We start from the raw sequence: 22,344 nt of genomic DNA on the forward strand, positions 1-22,344 counted from the left end.
TAAAGAGGTTCACTCACCAAATACAGGGCAATCTGGGTATTGGAATAATAGCCACAACTTACTGAAAATATACCAAATATGTTATAAATCCATGAGTTCATAATGATACTTAAAAAGAGCAAAACATGGGTGCCTGGGTGGCTCAGTCCTTTAAGCTGCTGACTCTCAATTTCAGCTCAGATCGTGATCTCAGGGCCGTGGATCTAACCCCAAGTCAAGCAGCGGGGACTCTGCTTGAGGATTCTTTCTCTTAACCTCTCCCTCTGTCCCTCCCCCTGCTCATGTCTGTGTGCTCTCTCTCTCTCTCTCTCTCAAACAGGTAAATTTTAAAAGAAAGAAAAGAAATGTATCTTCTCTGGCCCTACTCCAGACCCACTGAGTCACAATTAGAAGCAGAGCAGCAAGCACCCTGGGTGATTTGTGTGCACAGCACAGTGTAGGAAGCACTGCTGCAGCTGTAACCACCAGTTTATAAGACATACAGGGAACAGAGGAATGTGATAAATGACACCACAGGGGATGCAATAAGGAAAAGGAACACCCAATCGACTTATTCCCCAATGAATAAGTTACAAGGAAAAAAGAAAAGGACACATATTAAACAAGACTTCAGAGATTTATCAACCAAATGTTTGGATTCTGATTTAAACAAAGCAACTGTTTGAAAATGTTTAAAATTATGAGGTAATCAGAGAAATCTGAATATGGACTGGATATCTGACTATATTATGGAATTACTACTGAACTGTTGAGGTGACAATGCTATAATACTTTTTTTTAAGTCCTTACCTCTTAAAGAACCAAAAGTACATACAAATGAAATAATAGCATGTTTCTGGGATATGCTTCAAAATAATCCAGCAGTGGGGGCTGGAGGGAGGAGATTGCTGGGAAAATGGGTATGATTATAGAGAAAAGCTTGGCTGTAAATTTATAATTGTTGAGACAGCATGCTGGTTGCATGGAGATATATCAAGAGTCTCTCCCCTTTGATATATAAATTTATCAGTAATACAAGGTCCCTTTACAGTGCTCTGTGGGAAGCAGTGAGCTCTGCTAACGCTAGCTTTTCTTAGTGTCAGCGAGGCCTGAAGTAAGCAGAGTGGGGACCTGCTGAAATCAAGCAGTAGGTATGGAACAGACACAATTAAAGTAGAATTACAGCAAATAGCAATACACATCTGTCCTGTTTTGTCCAGAACCCTGTCCCACCCTGCCAACAGGACCCCAGTGGTCTTCAGAGGCTGGGGCTGAGTCGCCCAGGCTGGAGGCAATGTGTTGTGTAATGAGACTCTGGAGCTTGGCAAATCTCCTACCTAGGTGCCAGTGGTTTCTATAGAAACCACCAGAGAATGATATTTCAGAGAGCACAAAGCGTCTCTACTGGCCTCCACCGGCTTTGTTCACACTTACCCATCAGCATCTGAGATCCAGCCTATCAAAGCAGGCCTCATGGCTCACTTTTAAAATAGGTACAGCTCATTATAAAGCACCTGCTCTCAAACGTTTCCAAGGAAACAGAAGCCCCAAGATGCCCCTCTCTAAATTCATTAGCATTTAACACGCCTTAATGAGGCTTAAAGATGGCGTGCTTTAATAACCATCCGCTGAGGGAGGACACCTTTCCCTTTTACATTTAGGTATAGCTGATGAGCTGGCTCAAGCTCCCAGAGGACCAGCCTAGGCTCCAAGCCTTCCTTAAAGGGCGTGTCAGGAGCACTATGTGTCTGCCCAGCTGCGAAGGGCTCCCTGTCTCTAAAGCCTCCCTTGGGGTGTGCAGGTCTGGGCCACAACTTAAAAATGGCCAGGGTGAAGGCCCTGAATTGACAGGCTAACCTTCTTTCCTAACCCCCCTTTACACACACACACACACACACACACACACACACACACACTCTCTCTCTCTCTCTCTCTCTCTCTCTCTCACACACACACACCCTGTGTGCATTCTAACCACACAAACTCCTTGCCATTCCCTCACCTGTTGAGCCCCTTTATGCCTCTGTACCTTCATGCTTTTGTGTATTCTTTATGTCTAAAATGCCCTATACTGACTTTGCTGTCTAGAAAACTCCTATGCATCCTTTAAAACCCTCTGCCAACCAAGCCTCCCAGCAATCTCCTCCCTCCAGCCCCCACTGCCAAGCAGACTCATCAGCTCCTTCTGTGGGCCTTTCATTACCCCTCCAGGGCAGCTCTCATCACTCTATATCCTAACTGCCCAATAATATCTGTCTCCTCCCCTCCACTGTGACCTCAGGGTTCAGGGCAGGGATGAGCTATTCTCCATCCCATGGCCACTTGCCACCCAGCAAGTATTCAGTAAGTGTTTGAAGGATCCCCTGATAAATCAATCTAAACCAAGCAGCTCGAGGACATTGGTGGGAGTGAGCGGGCGAGGAACAGAGAGTTATGTTGGGGCCTCTAGCCCCCCTGACCCCAGGACAGGGAGTGGACACTCACCACATGAGGCCTCAGCTGAGCCATTCCCAGTTAAACTCTAGTGCTGGGGGGGTTGCTCCATACAGACCACATCACAAAATTCAGCCCCTTCCAGACAGAGGGGAAAACTGAGGCCCAGATAATGAGAGCACCAAATATGGGGGACTTACAAGGGCCACTTGGGCCTTCTCCCCAAAGGGGTGGGGTCGGGGGAGTGGAGGGAAGGTCTGCGAAACTGCCCTTCAGACAGCTCAGAGAGGAGGACGGCACCATCTGTCCGGAGCTGCATGGGAGGGTGAGGATGAGAGCCAGCACAGCGAGTAGACCTCTCCCTGAAACTCCAGGACTCCTGGGAGTCCTGCCTGAGGCACCTTCTCTGGGTCCAAGCAGAAGCAGAAAACATACCCAAGGGCAGCCTTCCTAGGTGTGACCCCTCAATGCAGCCTGAACTGCTGACCAGGTTACAGGGAGGCAGGCCATGGGCCTCAGGTCTGGGGAGAGGGGGACAAGAAGAGGATCCCTGGAGGGAAGCAGCCACCTGTGTCTCACTCTCCAGGAGCCCCACCAACCACTCCTGGACAGGTCTTGAGCTGCCACCTTCCTCTGTCTCTGGGGGTATCTACTGGCCAGGTCTGTGGGCATCACGGACCCTCGGACAGTGGCTGGGGTCCTGAGGCCGGGGTTCCCACTGTGGCATCTCCAAAGGTCCCACTTTCAGTTCTTCCCCAACATTCTGAGCATCCATACTTCCTAGGCAATAATTAATTCATTTCTCTTTTAAAAATTAATCAAAGACATGGGGGAGTGTATATCAGAGTCTCTGATCAGCCTGGAGGACCTGTGTTCCCACACTGGGCTAGAACATCCTCAGCCAAAAGCACAGACACTTGACAGTGAGGTCAGGCACACTACCCAGCTGGGAGAAAGGCACAATCCCCACTCAGCTTTCAGCAACACTGAAGACGGCTCATGAATGCTGATTTCCACGATCTCGAGGGGGGCACAACCCTGTGGAGATCATCATCTGAGAACACAAGTATGGCAGGTGCCACTAAGTGAACACCTACTGTGTGCCATGCCTGTTACTAAGTGCTTTACATATGACTTCACTTAATCCTCAGAACCAGGGGTTTGGGATTACTGGCCCCACTGCTGAGGACGCTGAAACTCAGAGAAATAAAGTGGCCTGCCTAGGATCACACAGCTGGGTGGAGGCAGGGCCAGCATGACACCCAATCTGCGACCCACACTGGAGCCTGGCCCTCCCCACTGCACATCACAGGCTGCCCAGCCAGAAGCACAGAGTAGCTGCTCAATGAGTGCTTGCCGAACCTGAAGCGAATCTGAACATGCCCACGGAGAAGCCGTCACGTCAGAGACTGTGAAATTTTAAATTATGGATACAGGATACTAGGGAAAGGAAGAAAAGCAGAAAGAAACAATTACATATGTATCCACGTTGCTGATCCTCTCAAGTGAAAAATTGGTTTTCCTCACTTTACAACGGAGCCACGAATTAAATCGGGTTCGAACAATACAGCCACCCTCCAAGGGCAGCCCAGCCCTGCAAACTGTGGGCCCCTGTGCTACGCATGGGCTATGAGCACCTCTTCCCAGCATCCCCAACACTCAAGAGGCAAAGAGGGGCAGTGCACAGAGGCTCAGGCCTACTCTGAACAAGAGATAGAGGGTGTGGAGATCCCCTGCCTAACCACAACCACCAGGTCCCGCCCAGTCCTGACGACTCCAACCAGGGCACTGGTTGGTGGAAGGGGGGATCTATCTCTATGATAAGTCACAGGAACCAACAAAAGCCACTGCTCAGTGCACTGGCCTTGGGCTGGGCTACAGAGAATGCCCCATGCCCAGCACACCTCCCTCTGACCATCACCCCTGCCCCTGCTTCTCACTGTCCAAAGCCAGCATGGATCTCATGCCACCAGGCCTCTGGAAGAAGGAGCAGAAGAGATGAGCTGGCCTACCTCCCAGGCAGCCAGCCCATGGGCAGAAGAGGATGAGGAAGAGGGGAAGGGCAGGACCTTCTCCTGGGTGCAAGCAGGCCTGGAAGCCCACAGAACCACACTAGGGTGGAGAAGAGATTGAGTGAGCACCGCCCCCCCCAGGCCCCTCCTGTGTCCCCACACCCATGAGCACATTTGGAGACCAGCAGGAGCTGACCCACCTGATCAGGATACTCAGGGAACACAGAAGAGGTGAGGGGGAAGCATGGGGCTGTGGCATCATCCCAGAGGATAGCAGAGGGATCCGAGGGATCCTCTGGGTGGGTCCAAGGCCTGGACAGCACCAGGGGGAAGGTGGGAGCACTGGGCCCAGAGCCAGGGGAACGCTGGGCAGGCCACTCCTTGTCCATGGCTCTCAACTAGGGACAAGCATCCTACTGCCTGCCTGTGTCGTTAACAGGGCTACACACTCTGCTTCACTACTATTGTTCAAAGTCCCTGTGGCCCACAAACCAAATGGCTGCACTTAGGGATGGTGCATGAAACAGTCCTATACTGACAGCTATCTGAGACGTGGGGCCCAGCAATCTCTCCCTATAAGGAAAGGCACCTTCTTGGGGCACCTGGGTGGCTCAGTCGTTAAGCGTCTGCCTCAGCTCAGGTCATGATCCCAGCGTTCTGGGATCGAGCCCCGCATTGGGCTCCCTGCTCAGCGGGAAGCCTGCTTCTCCCTCTCCCACTCCCCTGCTTGTGTTCCCTCTCTCACTGTCGCTCTTTGACAAATAAATAAATAAAATCTTAAAAAAAAAAAAGAAAGAAGGAAAAGAAAAGAAAAGAAAAGAAAAGAAAAGAAAAGAAAAGAGAAGAAAAGAAAAGAAAAGCACCTTCTCTAAAAAGTCCCACCCGGTCTGCCCTCAGAACCACTCATGTACCCCCCCCAGTGGAGGCCCCATTTCCCTGTGCTGGTAGTCCTGAGAGCTTAGGCCCCTCCTCTGGCATCTCAAGGACACCCCTGTTGATTTCCAATCTTTCTATTCCACCTGACTCCAAATCCTGAGGCCTGAGGCTGGGGTGACAGGCTGATGTCACAACCTGAGGAAGGTGAACCAGAGCACGATGGACTTTGCACCCTGGGACCAGGTCTGCAGCCAAGACAGAGGCCCCAGAAAGAGCAGGCCTCGCTGCGCTGGCCCTCAGCCCCACTTCCTTCTGCCTCGTGTAGGTGGCAGTCCCTTCTCTAGCACCGCCTGCTCCCTTAGCCCCCCACTTTCTCCTACCCCCAGCCCATCCATCCCTCTGTACCAGCTCTGCGTCAGGATGGAGAGGAGCATGCATAAGCCCACCTATGCTAAAAGCAAACTAACGCGCCAACCCCATCCTTCAGGGTGAACAGGTGTGCTTCTTGGAAGGGACTGGGCAGTGGTACCCAGGACCTAAAACCACGCATACCCCTTAATCCACTCTGCATCTAGGGATTTACGCACAGAGATGTTTGCCTTAGTGTTGTAATAAAGGAAACACTGGTATGATAAATACCCAATTACGGAGGACTGGTTAAATACATTATAGTATACCAGGTAATTATTAAAAATTATATCATCCAAAAACTTTTTAACAATATGGGAAACGCTAATGCTATCATATTAAGTCGGGAGAAAATTACATAAAAATGTAAATATGCACATAAAACCCTGGAAGGAGGGAGACCAGCTGTCAGTGGTAGTTGTGGCTGGGTTGGGAGTGAGTGAGTTATTCTCCCCGTCACAGTTTTCCGTTTCTCAAGTAGCCTAGGAAGAGCACGGCGCTTTTGCAGTCAGAATGAGTGTCTGGAGAATGAGCCCCCTTCCGCTCTCGAGGCATGGGCGCACGTGTGTCTCTAGGTCACACGGACCCTCCCTCAGCTGAGACCTGACCTTGCAGCCCAGGATCCAGCTCTCAGCCCCAAGATCTTGGGCTGCTCCTTTGCAGATTCCTCTCCTCCAACTTCTTTGGAAAATAATTTACCTACTCTTTTTATTAAGAGTAAGACCAACTCCTAGCAAACAAGTCATACAGTCTGGGAAGGTGGGAAGTCGTCCTCCGCCGCCACCATGCCCACGCCAGTGCTGTGAGCTGGCGGCTGCAGGGAGGGCGTGGGGCAGGCCCCGTGCTGGGACCAAGGCTGCTGAGGGAGACAGGCCAGGCTGTGCAGAGCTGCCCGCGCCTGGACAGGAGGCTTGGGCCTGCCCTGTGGGCACTGCAAGGTCAGGAGGAGTTCCAAGTAAAAGGGGAATGCATTCCGATTTACGCTGCCAGAAGATGGCACTTGCTGCAGGGTGGAAGACAGAAGAGGGTAGGCAGTGAGTGGCACTAATGCCCCAGGAGAGAAAGTGAGGAGCAGTCCTAGGGCGAGGCTGTGGGGACAGAGAGGGAGTGGGTTTCGTCAGGCTCGGCAGCAGACAGAAGGGAAGGGACAGTGCCATCCCTGGCCCATGTGGCACCCTGGTGCATATTAGAAAAAGACACCCCTTCAGGTGGAGACCACCACACACCCGGGGCATGACTTGGCCAGCAGAGCATGGGCTGGATTCCAGCCCCAGCCACTCCTTAGCCAGGAGTCTGTGTGCAGTGAACAACCTGCACAACCTCACATGTCGGCCCCAGAAGAGGAAAGCACAGGGTATCAAGGTGGTGGGAGGAGGGCAATCCTAAAGCTGCCACCATGTTTCTGGCTTGGTCTAGCAACTGGGTGGATTGAGGTGCCAACAGCTGGGTGTGAGGTGTTTCCTGTAGCTTCTTTGAATCCTGTAAATTAAGAAGATGTCCTACACACGGCAGGTGCTCAGCAAATGTTCAATGAATAAATGAATGAGGCGAGACAGCTAATCAGACCTTTTTAAAGAAAACGTTTCAGTCAAAGACTATAATTAAAAACTGAGAAATTTGCTTGATGTAGAAAGGGCACACAGAAGGTGAGAAGAGACGTCCGCCCTGCTTCTCCTCTCTGAACACAACATAATGAGTGGCCCATTCGGAACAGCCTAATCACAGGATGCACGGCGGCTCCCTCTCAGCATACCCGACGTCCTTTCTCAGCCTTCATGCCAGACCCGCTAACAAGCACCAGGCAGCCTTCCTTCAGGGCAGTTTGGCAAGAATGTGGCTGGAGGACAGTCTGTCCACTGACGGGGCACAAAGAAGACCCAACGTGCTTATTAAACCGCACAGCCGCCAACACCACCCTGTACCTGGAGATCTATTCGTTGGGGCATGATTTGGGTTACACGAACCTTCCTCAAGTCATAAAACCTTTGCGGAGTTAGGCTGCAGATTCAAAGTAATTTGTTCAATAACTACTGCCTGAGCCACTGCCCCTGTGCCAGTGCACAGTAGGTCTGGGGGTGCCAAGCTGGACAAGCCCATCGTGTGCCCCCACCCTTATGTGGCTCACATCTCAGGCGGGGGATGACACTGACAGGCAGCTAGAATCCAGACCAAGGGAGGGACAGGGGCATCCAGACCAATGGGGTTCGGGATCAGTTCCTGGAGAGGAGACATGGTAGAGACTGCAGGACAGGCGGCATCTAGCCAGGAAAAGAGGGGAAATTCAAGGAAAATAGGGGAAATTCAAGGCCAAGAGCAAAATATGCTCAAAATCCATGTGGGGTCAGGTTGGAGAGTAAGCCCACTGCAGCCTGTTTCCCCACTGATTACAACTAAAACTCTGGGCAAAATACAAAAAGCAACTCCCTGAAGACTCTCATGGAGACGAGAAGAGAGGTAAGGACGTGAAGTGGCCAGCTCAGGCATAAGCTGCTATTTTTCGTCTCCTTCTCTTATTTTCTCTAACAGCTTTGACCTGAGAGCAGGCCCCCAGTGGAGCCCTGGTGGCAGCTTCAAAATACAAAATACAAAAAGAAAAAGGAAAAAAAAGAACCAAAAAAGAGAAATACACAAACCCACAATACTGGTGGGGACCTCAGCACTCCTCTCTCAATAACTGAAAAAACAGAGAGAAAAAAAATCAGCAAGGCTAGAAGAGCTAACTGAACACCACCAACTAACGTGAGTACACTGTCATTTACAGAACTCTCCACCCACTCACAACAAAATACACATTCTTCCCAGGAGCACATGGAACACTCAACAAAACAGACCGCATCCCGGGCCATAAATCAATCTTTACAAATGTTAGAGGACCGAATTCATGCCCGGTATGTTTTCTGACCGTAACACAGTTACACTAGAAATTAATACCAAAAGGTATCTGGAAAATCTCTACACATTTGGAAACTAAACCATATACTTCTAAATACTCTACAGGTCAAAGAGAAGTAAAAATGAACAGAAAATATTTTTAATCAAACAGAAATTAAATACAGCATATTAAGATTGGTGGGATGCGTGCTTAGATGGAAATGGGCAGCATTAAAATGCTTATTTTAAAAAAAAACTTCGTTATCAGTCATCTAATTTGCTACCTCAAGAAATCAGGGAGAGAGAATATTAAACCCAAAGCAAGGAGAAGAAAATAAAAGTAGGAGTCGAAATTAATGAAGTTGAAAGTAGAAAAACAGCACAGAAAATCAATGTTTCATTGAAATGATCAATAAATCTCTAGTTGCACTGATTAAGAAAAAGGAAAAAGAAGAAAACACAAATGCCAATATGTGGAATGAAAGAGGAGACAGAACCTAATAATAAAAGACAGAACCTGAAGGATAATAAAGGTGCAACTACTTTGGAAATAGTCTGGCAGATTCTCAGTAGGTCACTGGTAGAGCTACACCACAAACCAGTGATCTCAATCCTAGGTAGGACGCAAGAGAAACGAAAACATATGTCCACACACAAAAGACTTGTAAATGAACGTCCATAACAACACTTATAACAGCCCAACCATGGCAACACCACAAATGTCCACCATCTCGTGAATGCGTGAACACAATGTAGTGATGAGTACAATGGAATAGTACTCAGCCATGAAAAAGGAATGGAATTCTGGCTTCTGCGACAACACGGATGACCCCTGAAAACATGACAATAAACAAAAGAAGCTGGTCACAAAAGACCACACGTTGTAGGATTCTGTTTACACAGAATGTCCAGAACGGGCAAATGCACAGAGACAGCAAGAGCAGTGGTTGCCCAGGGCTGGGGAGCGCAGGAGGGGAAGGGGACACGGGGTGAGAGATGACCTCTAAAAGGCACAGGGTTTCTTTCTGAGGTGACGAAAGCATTCTAAATTGACTAGGGGTGATGGTTGTAGAACTCCACGAACATACTAAAAACTAATGAACTGTATACTTTAAATGGTGTTGTATGGTATGTGAACTACATCTCAATGAAGCTGTTACCAAAAAATGTAATAAGTATTTAAAGCACAATAAAATAAAAATAGCTAGGGCATCAAACCCATGATTTCTTTGGATGCCATAGTTATGGCAAGCTAAAAAACGTTCTCAAGTAAAACAAATTATGAGTCCGTTTCAATAAAAATATGAAGATTTCAAAAATCTCAAGAAGAGGTACTCAGTGTAACACAGATTATTTTAGTGACAAAATGCATTATAAAGGACTTATAAGTTAGAAAATTATAAATATTATATTTACATAGTCATTACAGGTCCAGAATCAATGCTTTATATTCTCCGATATACCTTACTGCATTTTTAAGGGCAGAAGTCATCAAAGGGGTGTTAAAAGTCTCAGGCCAGGGGCGCCTGGGTGGCACAGCGGTTAAGCGTCTGCCTTCGGCTCAGGGCGTGATCCCGGCCTTCTGGGATCGAGCCCCACGTCAGGCTCCTCTGCTGTGAGCCTGCTTCTTCCTCTCCCACTCCCCCTGCTTGCGTTCCCTCTCTCGCTGGCTGTCTCTATCTCTGTCAAATAAATAAATAAAATCTTTAAAAAAAAAAAAAAGTCTCAGGCCATCCCTCCTGAGTACCATGTGTCTCCTGTTGCCACCCACTGAGCTCCAGTCACGTGCCAGGTTTTAGGGAGGAGTCTGACTGGCAGCCCCAAGAAAGGGCAGCAGAGTGGAGCTGAAGAGAAAGGGCAGGCTGGGCAGCAGGTCTCTGAAGTTAGAGATTCTGGAAACCATTCCCCCAGCTCTACCTAAAACTTTGGAGGACCCAGGAGACACACAGGGAACCCTCTCGCTGTCTGTGAAGGCAGCTGGTGAGGCAGATAGATCCATCACACACTGAAGAAACGTACATCCCCAGTGGGTGTTTCCACAGTGCCTTCTTCTAGACCAGCTGCTCCTAGAGGGCAAGGACTAAGTAGATTTCGTCACACCACAGGCCTGGTGTCTGCTGGGGGCTCATAACATTTCTATGACATCAATAAATGAAATTTGCCATTAGGGGGAGGGAAAACTTAGAATAAGCCCTGGGTTCAGACCCACGCCCCACAGCAGCTGCCAGCCCCTGTGCTGAATAGCGCAGCCCCCTTCAGAATAGCTTCCTCGTCTACACCTTGGGGGCAGAAACATGCTGGGGCTATGTTTTCAGGCTTGAGGAGAGCAGGGCCCACCCAAGCCCTGACACCAGGCACAGAGTTGCATGCAGCCAGGCTGAGTGAACATCTGAACAAAGCACACAGCACTCACTGCAAAGTGCTTTCCTTACACACAAGACTCAAGTCTCATTCATGCTGTGAACAGGAAGCCCTGCAAGGGTGTGGGAGTCAAGCCACCTGGTTCAAGGTCTCAGCGGGCCGTGTGCTAGCTGAATGCTGGACTGAACCTTTCTGAACCTGGGTGTTCTGCCAGTGGAATGGGGAGACAGCTACCCTGGACTGCTGTGCACTGGATAAGCCATGACACAGAGAGTGCTCGGTGTGGGGGCCAACAGGTGGAAGGGATCAGTACCAACTTCTGGCAGCAGCCAGAGAGCACCCCAGCCCCCCCCACTCAACAGACGGGGCACCAGCATCCAGAAAGATGGGAACCAGCCAAAGTCACAAGGAGTACAGTGGCCACGCTCCTCTCTGCACCAGGCTCTCCAGGCCCTTCCTCATCTCTTCGTCTCTGTTAGCCTCCTATTATCTGCACACAAAGTTTAGTTTGAGGCAAAACTTAGAACTGCAGAAAATACAAAGAGTCCAAATAAAAAGTCTTTTTAATATAAAGCTGATGAAAGAGACAAATGGAAAGTAATCAAAACTTCATTAGGGCAAATAAGCAACCTGTCTGCAACACCACGAAAACTAATGGTGCTGAGACTCTCAGGCAGCTGCCATCAGAGCAGTGCACGCTGCAGGGCAGAAACCCTACAAAATGCCACTTGGATGCTCACCCAGACCCCCAGACCATGGCCCCCAGGGCTGTCACTCACAGCTCTGACTCAACATTAGAATCACCCTGAGAGTTTTCAAACCTCATGGCTTGGCTACCTCTGGACAGGGTGGGTGCTGGGCCAACAGTGTTCTCTGACGCTCTCAAGGTGCTTCTGGCCATGGCATCAGCCCAGGTCAGCAGCCACCAGCTGCTTTGCTGGCTCACAGCATGCCACTCAGGGAAAGGAGGCCCATGGTAGAAGCGTCACATGAGCAAATTAACACCTGGTGGCTCAGCTTCTGCTTCCTGGATGGGCTCACTAGGTGGGGTTTTTAAAACTTGGTCTTGATCAGGAGTGTTAGTTATTCATGCACTAGTACCCCCCACCCTCCAACCCAGGGCCTACTCTCAGGTCAACACTTTGCTAGGTGCTGGGAATAGAGCAGCAAATGAAGCGGAGTCTCTGTTTTCAGGGAGTTTCCATTCTGCTGGGAAACTACACACACGAGGGAGAGGCTGTGATAAGAGGCCAAGGTGAGGGTCCGAGCAGTCAGGAGGGAGAGCCAGCAGCCTCCCCCAAAGTTTCCTGCACATCAGGAACACACACTGGCAGAGGGGCTGGAACAAAGCTCCAGGCAGAGGTCAAGAAACTAACACAAGATCTCAAAGTTAAGAGAGCCCTTTACAAGCTTAATAAAAAGAGAAAGCAAAAGACGTAGAACAAGCATGAAATATTGACGATTCATGTCAAAACAATACTAGAGCAAAAGTGAGCTGGCCTGTCAGAGCCATGTTATCATGAGAATTTATCCCAGAACCAGTGGGGGGGTCAGTGTTCTGGAGGCCCAAACAGGGATCTGAATGCATCTGCAACTCTCTTGGGAGCCAAATAGAGCCCCAACTTTGCCCACAGAAGGGAAGAGGAACCAGGGCAGAAGCCAAGATCCCAGGTCAGGAGCCACATGTCCTAGATTTGCCAGAGCTTTTCTAAGTTCCAGTGCTCAATCCTGCTCAGCTGAGAGGTACTTTGCTGAGGCTGGGGTTCCATAATTTAATCTTACAAAAAGGGTGATTCAGTAACTGTGCATTATGATTATTAAGCCTCTATAGTTTTTCTCACAAATTTGATTCATGTTACAAGGGTGAATTTAATACCTATGTTAACTTGGCTCAAACTACAGTCATCTTAAAGTGAACTTTAAAGTAACTGCAAAGTAACTACCCTGAGCATTTCCCACAGTGCTGGCAGGCCCCGGAGAGCTGGGACCCTGTCTTATACCTCCGTGGCTCTACAACCTCCAGTCCCTGCTGCGCTCAGAGCCAGGGACCTGAGAGGCTGGAGAAAAGTGAAGCCAGCTACTGTCATCTACCAAACACCAGGGAGCACAAGAGCTCAGAGCCCGCCGTCTACGGCAGTGTCAGGACCATAACAACACGCCTCATCTGATGCAGGATCACCCAAGTCCTCTGCCTCTGTCCTAACTTCTCAAGTGACCAGTGCAGCTGAACTGCAGCTAGGCTTTATATCCCACTTGTTGGAGGGCCATTCCATCTGTACAGATCCCAGGGTAGCCACTGCCCCCAAGCTGGGGGTGGGTGGGTGGGGGCTGCTTCAGGGCTCCATCATGATCACAGGAATAGCTGACCCAGGTTACTCCATGAGCACCTGTCTGGTCCAGGCCCTGTGCGAGACACTGGGGCACAGACATGACTCAACTCAGCCCCCCACGGGTAGCTGTAAATACCTGTCAGCTGAAGGAACTCCCAGTCAAGTAAGAAGGCAAGGAGCTATCACTGAAATAGGTCACAGACAGTGCAGACCAATCAAGGATGAAAGCCAAGGGAGTGCACATGGCAGAAGCAAGTAACCTCTACGTTCTGAGGCCCTCTGGGCCCCAGCTTCTCAAAGTGCGGTCCATGAACCATTTGCCTCTGCATCTCCTGGGAGCTTGTTAAAGATGCAAGATCTCATCTGCAATGGACTGGATATGTCCCCCCAAATCTACATATTGAAGCCCTAATCCAATGTGATGGTATCTGGAGGAGAGGCCTTTGAAAGGTGATAAGGTTTAGATGAGGTCATGAGGGTGCGGTCCCCATGATGGGACTGGCGTCCTTCTAAGGGGATGAAAAGACTGGTGCTCTCTCCATCCATTATGTGAGGACATAGCAAGAAAGGAGTGCTCTGCAAGCCAGGAGGAGAGTCCTCACCAGAACCCGACCATGCTGGCACCCTGATCTCGGGCTCCCAGCCTCCAGAACTTTGCAAAATAAATGTCTGTTGTTTAAGCCCCTTGGTCTATGGTATTTCATTCTAGCAGCCCAACAGACTAAGACGTCATCCTCACCACAGACTGCTGACACAGAACCTGCATCCTAACAAGAGCTCCAGGTGCTCGCCAGTACACGGGTAGTAGGCAAAGCCACACTTTATGGATGCCCTTGCCCTGCCCCTTGACTATACCAACAGGGAAACCACGGCTGACAGAGTCTGTAAGGGGTTTGCCTCTAATCACCCAGCTGTGTGCGTGGTACAAGAAGGCTGTGAGGCCAGGTTTCCTGTAGCTCAGGCCAGCAGCGCTGGAAGCTGGGAGTGGCTTCTGGAGAGAGAGGCCCTACAGTGATACTAAGGCCAGGCCACAGGCCTCCTGGACTCCAGGCTACACCCATGTTCAAGCACACTGCTGGGAGGAAGAAGTCAGAGATCCCGCTGGTGGTATTACACTAGCCCGAGCATGTGTGCTCAGCTCACTCACACAGAACACATCCTGCTGACCTGCTGGAAATGAAGTCAAGGCACTTTGCAGTGAGGAGAGATGTGCTCCAATCATCAAACCCGAGGCAGAGAGAGATCAGCCAAGAAAAGAAGAGAGGGAAGCCAAACAGCCCATTTGCTCTAATGAATTGGGCTGGCCCTGAGAAGTCCAGAATCCCAACATTCATCATTTGGCTCAGCTTAAGGGTCATAAAATCGTATAACTGGAAAGTAGCTTAAAAGTTATCTGTTCCAACCACTCTTCAGACTCCGTTCTCTCAGATGACGGCAAGAGGTTGTCTGGCCCTGCAGTCGTGCTCCGGTGATGGGTTCTACCCCAGCACAGCATGCCTCAGCTCTATCCTTGGAAACCTACCCCTTGCCTTCAAAATGCTGATTCACTTTGACCCAGTGACTGGAGTTCTGGAACCCAAGTTTAAGCAAATAAACATCAAATATGGAGAGCACTAGATGCACAGATGTGTGTCTTACAGACCTAGGTGGTCTGTTTGGAGATTATAACGATGGAGAGAAACCTGACTAAGGAACAGTTCTCTGGAAAAGACAGTCTCTGTAAGGATGCCACAGGGGCACCCACCTTACCAGCCAGATCGGGAGGCTGAGATTCGACAATCAATAGAGTGACAGATGTCACAGTTAGACCTATCCACAGCAGGGCCCAGCCAGGTTCTGCAGCCCATGTGGTCTCTGTCGTAACTACTCAGCTCTGCCGCTGTAGTGTGAAAGCAGCTCCAGATGATACACAAATGAGTGCATGTGGCTGTGTTCCAATAAAACTTCACAAAAGCAGACAGCAAGCTGGATTTAGCCCTGGGTTGTAGTTTGCTGCCCCTGATCTCCAAATTTACCTCTGTTAATTTTCAGTGGTAAAAAAAAAAAAAAAGAAGAAAAGAAAAGAAAAGAAAAGAAAAGAAAAGAAAAGAAAAGAAAAGAAAAAAGGAGCTATCCTCAATGTCCAACCTAGGGAAATGGTTTAATAAGTTAAACCGTTTGAAAATGACTCATTCAATCCATATTTATCAAGCGCTGGTTTATGTCAGACTCTGCTCTGAACACCAGGGACAAGGCAAGAAGCAAGTCAGCTAAGCACTCTGCATCAAAGGGGTGGACTAAAAATTCTTCAAGACTTTGTGATAACAAGGAAAACCCTTACATTACAGTGCTATGTGAAAAGGAAAATATAAAATCGTGTATAAAAATAAGACCAAACAATGTTTTTAAAAAGACACATACATTTAAAACACACACACACACACACACACACACACACACACACACACACAAAGGGGAAAAGAACAAAGAAAGAAAAATACTACAATGTTACTAATGTCTACCTTTGGCTGGCTCCACCACCCCTTCTCTTTACTTCCCTCTATCTTTCAATTTTTCATGTGATCACATATTACTTTTACAATAAAACAATCCCTCCCATCGTATTTAAAAGCAGAAGGTGGTTTTGGTTTTAATCTAAGGTCTGTGTCCCTCCTGCCTCCACCTGCTGTTTTCACTACTGTCTCTGAAGTAGTCCCAAAAAGCCAAGCTGCTCAGCCCCAGATGTTCATCCACAGAGGACAGGGCTGGAAAGTTCAGCACCTGGGACAGCGCCACGCACCCTGGCAGCCCAGCAGGCTCAAAAGTGAGCCACCCCAGGTGGGACTCTGTGCCTTTCTTCTCTGGTCTTCTGGCTGTGCCCACTTGAGACACTCAAGCAACACCTGTCAGAGGAAACAGAACAGAAGCAGGAGAGACAGCGGTCTCTGAGCCTGCTGATGCAAATGCAACTAGCCCTGTGACCCAGACCAGGAGGAGAGGCAGTCGGATTGTTGGTAAAGAGGAAGTAAAAACAAACATTGCACAGATCCCTTTACCCACATTATTAGCTTGGGAGAGACTCGCAAACATGCCAATACCAGTCACAGCAACATCTGCTTCTAATTGCTTCTCCCCCAGCATTTTCAGAGCTTGTCAGATGGCGTCTGCCCTAGGAGAAAATCCAATATTTTTAACAAACTCTTAAATCAGATGGCGTCCTTGGTGAGTAATCTCTTACGTGTTTGGTCTTTGAGGCTAAAAACAGTAAGCACACCTTTAAGGGACGTGGCCGTCAGCAGGGGCCGGGTAATCAAAGGTCCCTCTTCAAACAGCATGACTAAGAGTTTCCAACACACACAGCCCAAATATAAGTGTTCCAGTGTTTTGGTTTTTTTTTTTTTTAAATTCCATTGTGTCCACTTCTTTATGGGTAAATTTTCTCTCTTTTCCAAATATTTTTGTAAAAAGAAGTTTCTTTATGAAAGAAAAATATGAGATTTTTTTAAAGAGTACATCTCTCTGTGTTTTAATTTTCCCCACACGATATCTATAGACAAAACTTTCCATTTTCTTTAAAGAAAATGTTTATGTTCTTAGATTCTCAAAACGCCAGCAGCCCCTTCCAACAGCCTGTTGGGAAAGCGCCTTCCCGCAGTGGCCAAGTGAACCCTCAAATCTGGGAAGTCCAAGGTGGGACAGGAGGCAGTCTTGGAGGGGAAGCCTTCAAGGCAGAACCTTTGGGTACTGCAGCAGGCTGGACCCTTCAGGGTGGGACCCCAGAACCTCAGAGTGGGAATCCCTTGAATCCCAAATGCAGGAGGACACTGACAGTCTGTACCTTCTTCTTTCAAAGTTAAGCTTAACATGGGTTTTATTATAAACTACCCTGTAGGACTCAAGTGGCTGGGTGCCTCCTTTAGAACAGGGCAGTGCTTTTCAGATCTTGAAAACAAAACCCTCCTAAAGTCAGGGAACACCTCCAGAAGCAGCCTAGCCATGACTCTTCCTCACTACTCTTCCATGAACCCATCCTCAGCCCTGGCTTCTCACTGCTAACCCAAACCAAGACTTACATGACTGAGAGCCTCTCTGCCTGGGGCCAGTCCCCTTGCCTGGAGCCCACGCCCTGCCAGTAGGGTTAGTCACTGGTCCCCACACACATTTCATACTACCTTCTGTACATACACATTCTGCGTGGCTACCACCTTCCTTCATTCCCTCACTCAGTCAACCAATCTTGCTGAGTGCCTACTATTTGCCAGGCACTATTCTGGGAGTTAGAAGTCAACAGCAAACAAAACACAAAAATCCCTCCTCTGGCAGAGCTTCTGTTCAAGTGAAGGCAGATAGGCAAATAAATAAACATGTAAAATCCACAGTATGCCAGGTGATGATAAATGGTAGGGAGAACAGTGAGGTAGCACAGGGGACTAGTGAATGGCACGGGGTGACCATCAAGGTGGTCAGAGAAGTCAGAGAAGGCCTTACTGGAGAGGTGGAATTTGAACAGAATTGTGTAGGAGCGAGGGAGGGAGCCTCTACAGAGAAAACAGGAAAAGAGCATTCCAGGTGGTATGTGTGGCAGGTGCAAAGGCCCTGAGGCAGGAATGTGCTGATGTGTTTCAGGAAAGGCAAGGACACCAGTGGGGCTGGAGGTGGTGAGAAAGGTGTGAGGGGAAGATCCTGTGGGCCTTGTGGGCCACTGTGGGGACACTAGCCTTTACTGTGAGCAAAATCAGAGCGTGGAGGGTTCTGACCAGGGGAGAGCCACATCTGACTTACACTGTGACAGATCACTCTGGCTGCTGTGTTGAGAACAAACTGTAAGGAGTGGGGAAAGAGAGATACCACACTGGAAACTACTGCAATTAACCCGGCGAGAGTCAACAGCAGCTTAAACCAGAGTTACCACAGGATTTGCTCATGGTTTGGATGTGGGGGTGAGAAGAAGAGCAGAGACAGGGATGATTCTGATGGTTCTGGCTTGAACACCTACATGGGTGGAGCTGCCATTTATTAAGTGGGCGAAGGCACAAGAGCAGTGGCTTGGCAAAGGGGGTGGGGTGCAGGGGGGTGGAAACCACTTCTCTGATCATGACCAGCCTTTTAGCTCCAGAAGGAATGTGGTCTCTAAGAAGCCTTCCTCGCACCAAGCTAAAAGTGCTCACCCCTCTGAATGGTGGTCACCCTTCCCTCACTCCCCCTCAAATCTCTCTCGCTTTCTCCCTCACACACACGCACATGTGCACACATACACACACCTGCGTGTACATAAACGCACACACACGAATGTATGCGTGCACACACGTACACACGCACACACACACAAATGCACATGTGAATGAACACACATGCACACGCACACACGCACACAAACACACACATACATACGTGCCACTCCACACCAGTTATCTGCATCCACACATTATTCCCTGAGTAACCCAAAAGCCGGCTCATTCTGTACCATCTGGAAACATTTGCATACAATAGATGCTCAGTAAATGCATTCAGTAACAGGCTACATAGAATCACACCTCTGATGTTTCAATATTCTAACAACTCAAGAATGTTCATTAAAAACAACTACACATTACGCTGAGCACTGATGAAACATGAATGGTAATTACCCCATCTCCAGGGTCCTGCACCTAGATGCTGGCCCGCCCCCAGGCATTCACACTGCTGCCGCAAGCTCTCCTGTGGAGAGGCCGCGGGAGGAAGATGGGCATCACCTTGCCGGTCCTTATATCCCAAGCTTTGACTTCGGGGTGGAAGCCTCCACACACAAAAAGGCTGTGGTCTTTCGGATGAAATTTCAAGGTAGTGATCCTAAAGTCACTCTGACCACTGAAGAGCTGGGTTCCTGCAACACAAAACAGACAATGAGTTAAAAAAAAATACTCAGATCACAAAATAAATACCTTAAAACTTAGAAGCCATCTGGCGCAGAGCTATGGGCAGACGCAGCCCATCTGGGCCCGAGGGGGCCATGAGACTTTCTGGAAGCACAACATGGGCAGCAGCAACTTCTGCCTCATGATCTAGCCAGCCCCCCAACACTTGACTAGCTGAACTCCCCAAGGGCTAAGCTAATGGCTGGACCCATGAACGCCGCCTCCTTTCCTGTGTTCTGTAAATACCGTGCATCAACTCATCTAAACCACACAACTCCCTACACCTGCTCCACAACTGGAAAAAGACAAGGCTCAGGGAGATTAGGTAAAATTACCAAAGTCGCATATTAGTACAGAGATTATTTACCTAGGAGTCTAGAAATGATAAAGCAGGATGCTCCAAAGTGGTCTTTTTAGGATCAGCCATCTTACAATCACGACCTTACAACAACCCGTGAATGGTTTGCTACAGGCTGTGGCAGGTAGGGGTGACATAATACTCTGGGCAACAAATGAGAACATGACACCACGGGGGCCCGAGCGCCAGCATGGACAGGTGGTATGGTGAACAGGGATCTCACTGGTTCTGCAGGATTCAAAACAGTCCTTTTCCCTTATCTATCTATCTATCATGAAACTGCTGTTAGGCACTCACATGCACGTGCAAATGTGTGTACATATACACATACAGTGTGGAAAACGTCTGTTTTGTCACTGGGATCTTTTAGAGATAAGCTATATAAATAGATTGAACTCAGGGAATGTGGGGAATGGATCTCTGACCCTGAACTCAGGTCTGCTGGGTTCCAAAGCCAGCACTCTCTTCCTCTATGTGGTGCCACCTTATAACCTAGAGCACTGGCTGTACTTCTCATGTGTTCAATTCAACACCACTCAAAACGCATACAGAAACCAGACTGGCCTTAGAAGCCATTCTCACCACCGGTGGTCTCAGTGCTGCCTCTAAACATATCCCCGGGGGCCAGGCCATTCCACACATCCCAGGTCCCTGCTATGCACCACACCCACCAGGAACCTGAAGGTGGCACCCCTCAGAGATGTCAGCAAGGGCGCCCACAGCCCAAGAGGGACAACTTTGACTGCCCTTGGCTCACAGAAACTCCTCTGCTGGAGAGGCAGTGGGCAGTTATGGATACAAGAAGCTGGTGGCCAAGAAGACCAATGTGACACCAAGATCTCAAGCATCATTTCCTCTTCTAGGAACTCAGAAACCGTGTTTGCTCATTCATTTCAGAAAGCACTTCCAGCTGCCTGCTTTGTGTTCAGGACCCCCACACAGTGCTCTACCAGCTCACCAGGTAAGGAAATGAAAGTCATCGACTGGTACTCTCGAGTTACAGCGGGAGCCTTTATAAATCCAGTTTGCCTAGATCCGTGGTCTCTGCACTCTTCTGACAGCAGGCCCCATCAAGGAAAAGCCCTTAAGCACGTATTTCCAAGATGTGTGTTTGTTTTTACGTTACACAGTGTGCTACCATGCCAATAAATTATGAGCATTAAAATACCAAAAATAAGCCATTTTAAAGGATGAGACAAGGACAAAATAACCAGTATTTTCAAATATATTTTAACATGCCATTTACTAAGTGCATCAACAAAGCTCTTTGAAATCATTAAATCAAATGAGTTATAACATTTTTAACGAGAGCTACCGAACTGGCTCCACTTCCACTTTTTCCAAATGTAGGGAACTTTCTGTGACTCAGTGATTTCAAAGTAGCCCAGTTACAGCTTCGGTTTACTCATCGAAGTCTGTCAGAGCCAGCAAAGACCTCTCCCAGAGATGCACAGACCTAGACGGAAGACATTCACCACTGGCATCAAGGGAAACATTGTCTACTCCCATCCCACCACTGACACAAAGGATGGTGTGAACATTTCACTAGGAAAGCTCCATTTCCCCTCAGGTCAAAGAATGGTTCCTGCAACTAATCAGAGGGTATTACTGCATTCTCATATTTTTAACAACCAAATTCAAAATCCACCGAAACTTTCATTTAAAGGCTTTTAAAGGAGACTAGAAAAACTGCTCCCAAGTTAAGAGTGCAAATATTGGCGTTTTTAATAGGTAACATATTCACATAGTTTTTGGCAACAAAACTTACAGAATGATGGAAACAAAAACATCTGTTTTCAAAATGTTCTTCCCACGGTACAAACTTCTTGGAAAGCAGTTACTCTCTTGTTTTTTATTAAAGTGTCACCTTTCCCATGATGGAAGATTGTGATTTTTTTCTAACACCTTCCAGGGGCCCACAATTTGCAATTACTTGTAGTCACAGAAAATTTGGGAAACACTTGAGGTTTGGTAAATGAAGATTCTACACTTGTTTAAGCTCAACAAAGCCCCTAACTGTCGCTGAAACACTCAGGCACAAAGATTTCCATGGTCATCCTGTGTCGCTGCAATGTTGTCAAGAGCCGGGCACTGCAGGTCCTGTCCCCTGTAATGGTGAAGGGACTATAAACAACAGCCCAGCTGTCCAACCCAAGGGGAGCACTTAAGGTAAATACAGGTGTCTGCCTCGTAGAATGCTGAAAAGCTGTTTCAAACTGGAATCATGAACGGTGCTCTTTGGCAAGCAGACAATGCCTGATACCTAGTCTTGAAATACAAAAGTATTAAGTAGGGATTGGCACGGACAGAGACTGGGAAGAGATTCATTAACTTGAAGTGAATTGTTTTAGGGATAGTGAGAAAACTTTTTAAATTATACTAATATTGTTGTCATGATTTTTTTTTTTTTTTTAAGAAATAAAGAATTCTTCCAAAAAGGCATCAGAAAGATGAGGAGACTTTCGTCAGAGTCCTAGGTGTCTCTCTCATTAGGTCAACAGATGAGAAACTCTTTCAAACAAACAAAAACTCCCCTCCCCAGGAATTAACCTAACTGGAAACCTGGTATTCCTTGAGCTTCCTCTTCTATCCTAAATCTCATTCAAGCTACAGCTGGTGGTCAGAAACTGCCCATGATGTGCCCAGTTAGCAGATGCCCCCTCCTAGGGAGGATGGAGCAGAGGGCTGCCTGCCCCAGTGTCCATATACCCAAGCCAGGACTCAGAGCAGCACTTGTGGAGATCTCAGGATGGGCATCAGAACTGCAGCTCAGGCCTCAGGACCCTTGCTCCAGGTAAGCAGCTAGGGGATCTGTCTGCAGGATGAGGGAAGGGATGACCACC

The 22,344-nt window shown here is 48.4% G+C and overlaps 1 protein-coding gene across 11 annotated transcripts in view; it reads right to left on the reverse strand.

The window, feature by feature from the left end:
* Window positions 1–22,344, reverse strand: part of WDR25 (WD repeat domain 25) — a 140,081-nt gene that overhangs the window by 23,528 nt on the left and 94,209 nt on the right. For all 11 annotated transcript variants that reach the window (XM_057318672.1, XM_057318668.1, XM_044389930.3 and 8 more), the window contains one exon: window positions 18,982–19,112. In XM_057318672.1, coding sequence (XP_057174655.1) covers window positions 18,982–19,112 — 131 coding nt within the window. The remainder of the gene's footprint in view (window positions 1–18,981; window positions 19,113–22,344) is intronic.

Source organism: Ursus arctos, unplaced genomic scaffold (assembly GCF_023065955.2).
Source record: "Ursus arctos isolate Adak ecotype North America unplaced genomic scaffold, UrsArc2.0 scaffold_25, whole genome shotgun sequence".
NCBI classification, from domain to species: domain Eukaryota; kingdom Metazoa; phylum Chordata; class Mammalia; order Carnivora; family Ursidae; genus Ursus; species Ursus arctos.